The sequence below is a fragment of the Phyllostomus discolor genome, chromosome 4 (genome assembly GCF_004126475.2).
Source record: "Phyllostomus discolor isolate MPI-MPIP mPhyDis1 chromosome 4, mPhyDis1.pri.v3, whole genome shotgun sequence".
NCBI lineage: Eukaryota > Metazoa > Chordata > Mammalia > Chiroptera > Phyllostomidae > Phyllostomus > Phyllostomus discolor.
The window spans coordinates 123,792,334-123,803,200 of NC_040906.2; the positions used below are offsets into that span (position 1 = coordinate 123,792,334).

The 10,867-nt window shown below is 38.4% G+C and overlaps 1 protein-coding gene across 1 annotated transcript; it reads left to right on the forward strand.

Moving 5' to 3' along the window:
• Nucleotides 1-6,777: 6,777 nt before the first annotated feature.
• On the forward strand, nt 6,778-9,752 carry IL17A (interleukin 17A). Its single transcript, XM_028508694.2, has 3 exons — nt 6,778-6,804; nt 7,901-8,091; nt 9,166-9,752. The coding sequence occupies exons 1-3, from the start codon at nt 6,778-6,780 to the stop codon at nt 9,401-9,403; spliced, it is 456 nt and encodes a 151-aa protein (XP_028364495.1). The 3' UTR covers nt 9,404-9,752.
• The last annotated feature ends 1,115 nt before the right edge of the window (nt 9,753-10,867 follow it).

The following is a 10,867-nucleotide window of genomic DNA, read 5'->3' on the forward strand; positions in this document are numbered from 1 at the left end:
TTTGCCTAGTAAGTCCAATACCCATCTAGAAAGACACATAGTTATTACAGTATTATTGACTATTTTCCCTTTGCTGTATTTTGCTTCCCCATGACTATTTTGTAACTGCCAAGTTGTACCTCTTACCCTTCACCTTGTTCATTCATCCCCTATACCCTCTCCTATATGGCAATGCTCAGTTTGTTAACTATATGGATGTTTCTCTATTGTTTGTTTATTTTGTTCTTTCAATTCCACATATAAGTGAAACCATATGCTATGTGTCTTTGTCTGTCTGACTTAATCACTTAGCATAATACCCTCTAGGTCATCCATGTAACAAATGGTAAGACTTAATTTTTTTAATGGCTGAGTAATATTATATTATATAAATATGCCACATCTTCTTTACACAATCATCTATTGATGAGCACTTGGGTTGTTTCCATATCTTAGCTATTATAAATAACACTGTAATGAACATAAGGGTACATAAATCTTTTCAAATTAGTGTTTTGTATTTCTTTAGATATATACTCACAGTGGAATTGCTAGCTCATAAGGTAGTTCTATTTTTAATTTTTTGAGAAACATCTGTGCTGTTTTCTGCAGCGGCTGCAATGATTTGCAAGCCCATCAACAGTGCACAAGAGTTCCCTTTTCTCCACATCCTCAACCCTTGTTTGTAGATTCATCAATGATGGCCATTCTGACAGGTGAGAGGCATTATCTCATTATGATTTTCATTTTATTTCTCTAATTCACTGATTAGTGATATTGAGCATCGTTTCCATACATATATTGGCCATCTGTATGTCATCTTTGGAGAAGTGTCTACACAGGTTCTCTGCCCATTTTTTAATTGGGTGGTTTTGAGTTGTATTAAGTTCTTTATAAATTTTAGATATGAAGCCCTTATTGGATAGATCATTGGTGAATGTCTTCTCCCAGTCAGTAGGTTGTCTTTTCATTTTGTCAATTGTTTCCTTTGCTGTGCAAAAACTGTTTAGTTTAATATAGTCCCATTTTATTTTTTTCTTTTATTTCCCTTGCCCAAGGAGATATATAAGAAAAAATATTACAAAGAAAAGTATCAGAAAGTTTACTGACTATGCTTTCTTGTAGAAATTTTATAGTTTCACCATACATTTAAGTCTTTAATTCATTTTGAGTTTATTCTTATATATGGAGTAGGAAGGTGGCCTAGTTTCACTTTTTTTATGTGCATGCATCTGTCCAATTTTCCAAAAAGCATTTATTGAATAAACTGTCTTTACCCCATTGTGCATTGTTACCTCATTTGTTATTTATTAAATGACCGTATAGGTGTGGGTTTATTTCTCAGCTCTCTATTGTGCTCACTGATCTATGTGTTTGTTTCTATGCCAGTTTTGACTATCTGCTGTTTTGACTACCATAGCCCTGGAATAATTTGATGTTAGGTAGCATGATACTTCCAACTTCATCTTCCTTCTTAAGATTATTGTGACTATTCAGGGTGTTTTGTGGTTTCATACAAGTTTTAGGATTATCTATACAGCATATATGTGGATCATTCAGCTTCCCTATTTCTTTTCATTGGAACATTTAATCCATTTACATTTAAACTGATTGAAGATAGGCACATAGTTATTGTCATTTATTATACACATTTATGATCCTTTTTTGTTCTTCTTTAAAAAGTCCTTTAACATTTCCATAATACTGGTTTAATGTTGATGAACTACTTTAGTACTTTCTTGTCTGGGAAGCTTTTCAGTTTTAAATGATAGCTTTGCTAGATAGAGTAGTCTTGGTTGTAGGTCCTTGCTTTGCATTACTTTGAGAATTCTGTGTTCATCACTTCTTACCTGAAATGTTCCTTTTGAAAATTCAGCTGACAGTCTTGTAGAAGCTCCCTTGTAGGTAAATAACAGCCTCTCTTTGCTGCTTTTACTTTCTTTTTAACCTTTGCCATATTAATTATGACATGTCTTGGTGTGGGCCTCTTTGGGGTTCATATCGTTTGGGACTGTCCACACATCTTGGACTTGTATATCCTTTTCCTTCACCAGGTTAAAGAAGTTTTCAGTCATTATTTCTACAAATAGGTTCTCAATCCCTTGCTTTCTATTCTCCTTCTGGTACCCCTATGATGCAAATGTTGTTATGATTTATATTATCCCAAAGATCCCTTAAACTATTTCCATTTTAAAAATTCTCTTTTCTTTATGCTGTTCTGATTAAATGTTTTCTTCTACTTTGCTTTCCAAACCACTGGTTTAATCTCTGTTTCATCTAATCTGTCACTGATTCCTTCTAGTGTATTCTCCACTTCAGTTATTGTATACTTTATTTCCGACTGGCTCTTTTTGATGATTTCTATGTCTCTTTTAATGCTTACTATCTCTGTGTTGAAGTTCTCACTGAGTTACTCTCTTTTTTCCTAAGTTCCTTGAGCATCCTTATAACCAGTATTTTGAGCTCTTTATTTCTTACATTGTGAGCCTGCTGTGATGGAGGAAGGCTTAACATAGAGACAATGACAACAGTCTCTTCAGCCCTTGCCCTGAAGGTACACAACTCATTTTCTCCCTGTGTGTCTCTGGCAACCCTCCTCCCTCAGCTGCTGTCCCTTCACTGGAGCTCAGGGTGCATGCCTGTGAGCTAGTGAGTCTGTGCATAGGTCCTATAAGCGGATCTTTTGGTTTCCAGCAGCCTTTCATCTCACCCAGACTGATGGAATCCCTGCTGATTTTTACAGCCAGATGTTTTGAGGACACTATTTCCCAGTACTAGTGCTCCACTGTGTGGAGCCTGATGTGGACTGCGACCCCTCACTCCTCAGGTGGGTTCTCAGCATCTGAGATATCCTTCCCAATTCTCAACAACCATATGCGGATGCAGATCTAGCACAATTAGCATCTCTGCACCTCCTACCAGTCTCCATGTGGCTTCTTCTTTATAGCCTTCGTGATAGAACTTCTGTTCATCTAGTCTTCATATGGTTCTCCAAGGTGATTGTTCTAGAATTTAAGTGTAATTTTGAAGTGATCATGGGAGAAGGTAGGTGCGGTTTCCACCTACTTAACTATCTTGACTGGAACTGTCAAAATTCAAGAACTCATTTTATAAAGAGGGAAACTAGCCCTGGCTGGTGTAGCTCAGTGGATTGAGCACAGGCTGGGAGCCAAAGTGTCCCAGGTTCTATTCCCAGCCGGGGTACATGCCTGGGTTGCAGGCCATAACCCCCAGCAACCACACATTCATGTTTCTCTCTCTCTCTCTCTTCCTCTCTGCCCTCTCTAAAAATAAATAAATAAAACCTTAAAAAAAAAAAGTAAATGGATGTAAATCCTTAAAAAAAAAAAAGAGGGAAACTGAGCCTCAAAGACATGAAGCACCCAAGGTCATCAGTAGTTAATGGCAGGTCTACAATGAAAACAAAAATGCCCTCTTATCCAGTGTTCTAGACACCCTAATTCTTAGTCCAACATTCCTTCTTTCTCAGCAGACTGGGATCCTAACCTGAGCCAGCTGCCTCTGTAGACAGATTCAGAGGAAGGGCTCCACCCCACTCTCTACACCCTCTTTGTGCTTCTGACTGTTCTTCCAAGAGGCACAGGTTTCCATCTCAAGTGTGCATCTGGGAATCTAGTCCTACTCAAGGCTGATCACAGCCAACTTCAGCCACCACTTCAATCTTATCATTGTTATACTTTCTTGAAAACCCGCCTTGTTTCCCCATTCTTATTTTAAAGCAAGGGTTGATATTTCAAAGAATAGCACATAGGCTGGATTTCACTGACACAGGAGGCAACCATAGGCAGATCAGCTAGAGTCAGCTTTTCCTCCTTGACCATCAACCAAAAAACTGGCAGCACTTTCTCCTCCACCTCATCCTTGCCAGAAAGAACAAGCAAGGAACACTTGTCCCCACTGCAGGTGGTCCAAAATAGGCCAGAACTTTGTCACACTATTTTCAAAAGTATCAGGATGGAGAGTCAAGACATTACACAACTCAATATAGTCATCAGAATGCAACTGGGTCCCAAAATCAATATTTAAGACTCTGAACTACTCAAATAACATTACTCATACTGTCAATCAATAAAAATATTGAGCATTTACTATTTATTAGACAGTATGTTAGATGATACAAAGACTAATAAGATGGCTACCTGTCTCCAGGTAGCTCACAGTCTAGCAAAAGAAAATCAGATATGTAAACAAATGACATTCAATACACTAGAAATATGCAGGAACACTTGTATATCAGAGAGAAATCAGCAACACAAAAGCAATCTATAAAAACCCTTATTATATAAAGCTTGACATTGGCACCATGGAAGGTACAAAGATGAGTAACACACTGGCTTTGAAGGACTGCAGTAAAATCTAAAAGGGGAAATAGATATATATCTTAAACATACTTTGTCCAGCCAAGTAAAACACAATACAAAATGAAGCAAAATTTACTAGAGTGGTAGGTATAAGCTACATGTTATGGGAACCATTCATTTAAACTAGAATAACCAGGAGAGACTTACAGACATAAAAGACACATTTTAATAGGATTTGAAAGAACAAGTAGCATTTTGATAAACTGAGGATGGGGAAGAGCATTTCAGAGACAGCACCTTAACAAAAGTTGTATGGGAATTAGAAGGAGGACAATCAGGACCCATAAATCCATGGATCATACTAGGAGGTGAAGCTAGAAAGGTAGCAGATCTCAAAGAGTGACACAAATACCAATTCTAATGCTAACAGTTTTGCATTTTGTTCTTTACACAAACTAATGGGACAAGAAAAGGCACAATCAAAGCCATGCTTTGAGAATTATTTTTGCAGGAATGTTGAAGGTGGGTAGAAGGCAGCAAATGAGAAAAGCAAAGGTGGCTATTAAAACAGCGCAAGTGGATGACAGTATAAGCTAGAGGAGTGGCCGTAGGTCTAGAAATAAGTAACAGATGTAAGAGACACAGCAACTTCTAAGACAGTTGCTTGATCAAATGTAGAAAAAAGGACATGAGAGTTCATGGTGACTCTTATCTCTTAAAGGGTAAACAGTGATGTCAACACAAGAACTAGGGAAATCATGAGGGGCTGCATTTTACTTTCTCTTCTATCTGAATCTGCTTTGCCATCAAGATCATGCACCATCCCCCTGAGATTAGGCTGCTCATGGCCTCCCTCACTGATCCATCAGGATCTATCTAGCCAATAAAACAGAAGTCACTTCAGACATTTGCTACACAGTAAATTTCATGCAAGGAACTTGTTACCATGGTGATTGAGGTTGGCATCAGCAAGAGGCTACTACCGTCCCAAGGGTGGTAACACAAAAGGAGCAATCGGTGTACCAGGAAACAGTGAGGAGACCCTGTTCTCCCCCTCCCCTTCCTTCCCTCCACTCCCACTCTCCTGCCCTGGGGCTAAATATTCCTCTGGCTAAACACAGCTAAAAGCCTGCTGACCAGGGAGTCTGAGAAAGCAACTTGAAGGGTCAGTTCTCTGAGATACAGATAGATCAGGGCAAGAAAGAATACCTCTCAGGACAAACTAATGGGCTTGCTGACAAGCCCAAGAGTCAGCAAACTTCTTATACACTTCAATTGTTGAGTTAGAACTGCTAGTGAGGCTGCCTGAATTATATGAAATACCAGCCTCATGAGTAATATATACATACCAGCTAAGAGGACCTGGAGTCATGTTCACCTCCCTGGGTGAAAAGGGCAGAGAGAGGGTAACACATTGCCAACCACATCTGTATCCACTCAGTGCTCATCTCTATCATCCTTGCGCTGGTCTTCATTGTTTCTTAGGAGAAGCTTTTCTTAAGGACCCGAAATCAAAATTCATCTCAGAGAGTGAACAGAAAAGGAAGGAGAAACCATATCCTTCTCTCTTTCCTTCTTATCCTCCCTCATTCCTCCTCTCTCTTCTTGTGCTTATCAGTCTCTGCTCTTCATTGCCCTCTCTTCCTCTGCTTCTATCACCATTCTCCAGTCTCTGTCTATATTTCCAATTCCTTCTATTGTCAGTCTACATCTCCCTCCAATTGCATCTCATTCCTCCTGAAGAATTGCATGTGTTAACAAGTTTCATTAGATACGCCTTTAATAGTAAATTGTATGTCTCTTTAACCCAGTTATTATTCCTTAGCAGAACAAACATTCAACAAAGCAGATGTCAATAAAATTATATATCCTGCCATCCTTAAATTATTTATTCCTTTTTTGTTTGTTTATGTGGTGAGATTTTGAGTAGTTTCTGTAATGACCTCCACAACATCTGGTTAGGGAATATGATGAAGAAAGGAATTATTAAATGGGAAGTCAAGGTTCATGGCACCTGAAGACTTGAATGTTATGTCAAATTTATATTATCCCATGAGCCATTAAAATAAATCAGAGTTCTTATGGCAACTTCATACATGACCATAAATGAATGATATCAGCTTACAAGTAGAGCATCTTTGCTCAGCTTCCGGCAAGTAATCTTTGAAGAATGAAAAGAGGAAAGAGTCTTTAGAAAAGCTTCTCCTAAGAAACAATGAAGACCAGCACAAGACCAGTTTCCTTCAAGAAATCAAGCAGGTATTCCTCGCTATGAAGGGGAGGTTTTTCTCTGACCTCATTTAGGGATGGAACTTTTAACCAAAATGGTGTCACCCCTAAACCTACTCCAATACGCCAACGTAAGTGACCACAGAAGGCGCGAAGTCCTATATAAAGAGCAAAGATAGCATAGCCCTTTGTCCATCTCACAGCCGACGCAAGCTCATCCATCTCCAGTGAATCTAGAGAAACTGCAATGGCTCCTGAGAGAACACTCTCCATGGTGAGTCCTCTACTATAATATGCGTTGCTCTTGTTGAATTGGACCAGATAATACTTCTGGAAGGTGGGCATGAAATTCTGGAGATCTTAGAATTCTGATCATGTAGAATAGGAAATGAAAGCTTTGGTAGATATTTATTGTGTAGCATTTTCAAGAACTGATACACATCAGTTTGAGAAATGAGATTAAAACGGAAAGAGAGCTTATACTGGGGCTAAACCACACAAAAGAATCACATAATGCTATGCACTAAGAAAGAATGTTTGCTGAAAAATCTACTTTTCTGAGTACAAGTGATTTAATATCATTCTCCCACAGCATTTTTCTTTAATCCATAATAAGATGGGTCATGGCCCTTGAGGATTTAATAAATTGTGTGGCAATAGCTTTTATTTCCATTATCCTATTATTATACCATAGTCTTGGTATGCCACACCCATTTATTCTCATCAGATGCAGGATTACTGTGGTTTAGAATAAAAGGTTTTTGTATTTTATAAATATATTTTTTGAAATGGAGTTTGATTATAGAATCAGTGTATGTAAATTAAGAAAACTGTAAAATATACCTAGAAAACATAAGGGGGATCCAGTTTGGGGTTGAAATGTTTGCCAGTGGTACCAACAGCATTTCTAGCACAAATACTGATACCACTTGGATTCCCTACGGCCCTTTCTCAAGCGCACATTTGCTTTCACATAGGGTTTCACAGGATGCTAAGGTAGAGAACAATGGTGCAAGAAGACATTTCCTCCTAGAAAGTCAAGGTCAATATTATCAATGACCTGGCAGTGATGCATGTACTGACAGGACGATGACTTGTCATTTTTACTAAAATTACTGCCAGCCAAATGAATAAGGTGCCTTTCCTAAATCAAAAGATGAATGCTCAAGGCAGGTGAAACTCCATGGCCTTAACATTATTTTGGTCATGTAACCAGGTTTTTATTAACTGATCAGAGAATTTAGAATAGATTGTCCTAGAACATAGTGTGTTCTCTGTAATTAACAATACAACCACTATCACAATTTGCTAGCAAAAACCACATGCTAATTCAATCTCCCACTTCTCTCTCCTTTCCCATTCAGTTCCAGTCACTGCTGCAGCTGCTGATTCTGGTGGCTATACTGAAGGCAGGAACAGCAATGCCACGAAATCCAATATGCCCAAATACTGAGGACAAGAACTTCCCTCAGAGTGTGAAGGTCAACCTCAACATCCTTAACCAAAAGATGGGTAGGATAAAAGATTATCACAACCGATCCACCTCACCTTGGAGTCTCCGGTACGTAAAAGCCCCAGATAAAATCTGTCTATTCTTCTATCTTGTATGCATCAGACTGCCAGTTAAATCACATTGAGGAAAATTTTACTCACTCAGAATCATTAGTCAAACCTGGAAAGGCCATTGTGCAAAATAATGATTCTCAAACCTTCATTCTATGAACTTATTGGATAGAGCACAGGACATCCCCACCCCCAATACCTATCCTGTTAGATCTCATTGTCACTGACACCAAAAACTCACTCAGATTAATGGCAATCATCATTCTTATATCTTTGATACCCAAGTCTGTTGTTTGAATCCCAGTGAAGATAGAAGTATCATGTTGGGTATCTCTACCCCTTTTTCAGTTAGTTTTGATCCCCAGCAGACCTATATTTGCTGTGTCCTTAATAAATCTAGTACTTAGATCCCATAAGAAATTAAATAATAAGTGTATTTTGATAACTTGATTTCATGCAAATAAGCCTCAATTATGTGGCACCTACATAGTCACTTGATTGTTGTTCCTTCTCCTCTTCCCATTACTAAGAAGAGTTAAATCCAAACTCAAAGCAAATCATTCACTCAGCTGGAGGACAGAAGGAAGAGAGGAGCTTAAGCTTTTGTTTCCAGCCGTACATATCAGCTCTGGGTTCTGTTCCCGGAATGTGTCGTCAGATAACATTTCAATACATTCCATGTTTCAAAGACAGACTTCATTAACTCCCATTAACAACTATCATATTCCTAGATGATTCTCTTGGTATTTATCCATTTATCAAATGTACCCTAACAAAAAGATCCTCTATGTCAAACTTAAGTCCCTTCTGCAGCCTCAGTCTATCTTATTTTGTTCATTCTTCAGAGAAATTGGGAAAAACTGATCATTGTCTTTTTTCTATAATATTTCATGTGCTTAAAAATCAAGTTTTCCTGAAACTACTTCTTTTTCAGAGTAACAGTCCTTAGAGAATTTGCAATGCCTACACTTTGTCACCCTGTAACTTTGTCTCCTTTCAATGATTGCTATTTGGTTTCCTTCCTGCTTTATGGGGAATTCACTTTCTTCCTGGCTTTTGTCTCCCCCTGTAGCCGCAATGAGGACTCTGAGAGATATCCCCGTGTGATCTGGGAGGCAGAGTGCCGTGACTTGTACTGTGTCAACCCTGATAGGAATATCAACCACCACCTGAACTCCGTCCCCATCGAGCAAGAGATCCTGGTCTTGCTCAGGGACCCTCAGAGCTGCCCCCACTCCTTCAGGCTGGAGAAGATGGTGGTCAAAGTGGGCTGCACCTGTGTCTTCCCCGTTGTCCACCACCGGGCTTAAGCATTTCTGCTCTGACCCCAGTTCCCCAGACCAGTTAGGCTTTCTGGGGAGTAGACACAGCCCAATTTCTGACCAAACTCACTGGGGTTCTTAAATGAGTTCACTCAACTGAAGTTTGGTAACACTCAGAGGTAACACTTTGGTTCAGAAATTGAATCTGAATCACCCTTCCCTTTCTGCATTGTGGAGGAAGGTTTACACTGAATACCAATTTGCTTCTTAATTGCTTTTCCAAGGGCTTTAAGTTATTTATGTATTTAATAGGCCCTGAGATAACTTAGGTGTGTAAGGTGCCATTTTAATGAGTTGCATGCCTTATTTTGTATTTTTTTAAAAAGGCAGTATTTCAGACTTAAGAATTTTATTATTTAAAAGGTAAAACCTATATTTATATGAGCTATTTATGAATCTATTTATGTTTCTGAAACCTTTAGAAAAAAGGTGAAATAGTGCAATTGTCTGTTCTGCCCAGGGAAATTTCACATAGGAAGAAATGGCAGGTGAAAATTTCTCAGTTGGTACTACATAGGGGCACAGGATTTTCTCCTCTTTGTCTCTTAGAAGAGCATGACATAGCTAGGGAGAAAAAAGACTGTACCTACTTTCATATTTATTAATTTAATTTTTTTAATTGTTCAAGTTTCGCAAGAGATAGCAAGTCTAATTCTCTGCTCTGTTAAACACTTGTAATAAAAACAATTTGTAATAATAAAGTTTGGGAAGAAAATTTTTGTTTCCTTATATTTTATCATTAAAAGTACTCAAGCCAATTAGCTAAAGAACATAGAGGGATAAGTCAGAGACACAGACAACATGTGGTGATGGCCAGAGGGAAGTGGGTGTGGGGCCTGGGTAGAGGTGGGCAAAGAGGAGGGGAAATGAGGATACCTGTAAAAATAAAGCTAAAAATAAAAAATAAATAAAAGAATACAAATACATAGAAAAGAATTGATAAGAAATGCAAAGTACTTGATTCAATTTCGTTCTAATACAATTTAAATCTTTAATGGAACTGGAGGTGTGCGAATGGGGTGGAAAATGGGGATAGAAAAAAACTTTGCTTGGAGTGATGGGCACACAATGCAGTGTGCAGACGATGTTTTGTTAAGTTGTGGACTTGGAACCTGTATGGTTTTGCAAATCAATGTCACCCCACAAAATTCAATAATTTTTTTTAATTTAAAAAAGTACTTTAGCCAGCTCAGCTCTTCCCTATGTGGAAAAGAATGCAAATTCTCCAATAAAACAAAACAAAGCATGCCTTTGAGTAACAATACCCTTGACCCACCCAACTCCCAGTTCTCAATTTTACATGCCTTCAGGACAATGAAGGGCCAACACTCATACTATTACCAATGTTGTGGATACAGGCATTCCAAAATGAATTAAACAAATAAAATGATGGCTCTGGGAAAACGACATATTACTAAAGGTCATACATAAAAGAAGAAAAGACCCTTCAAA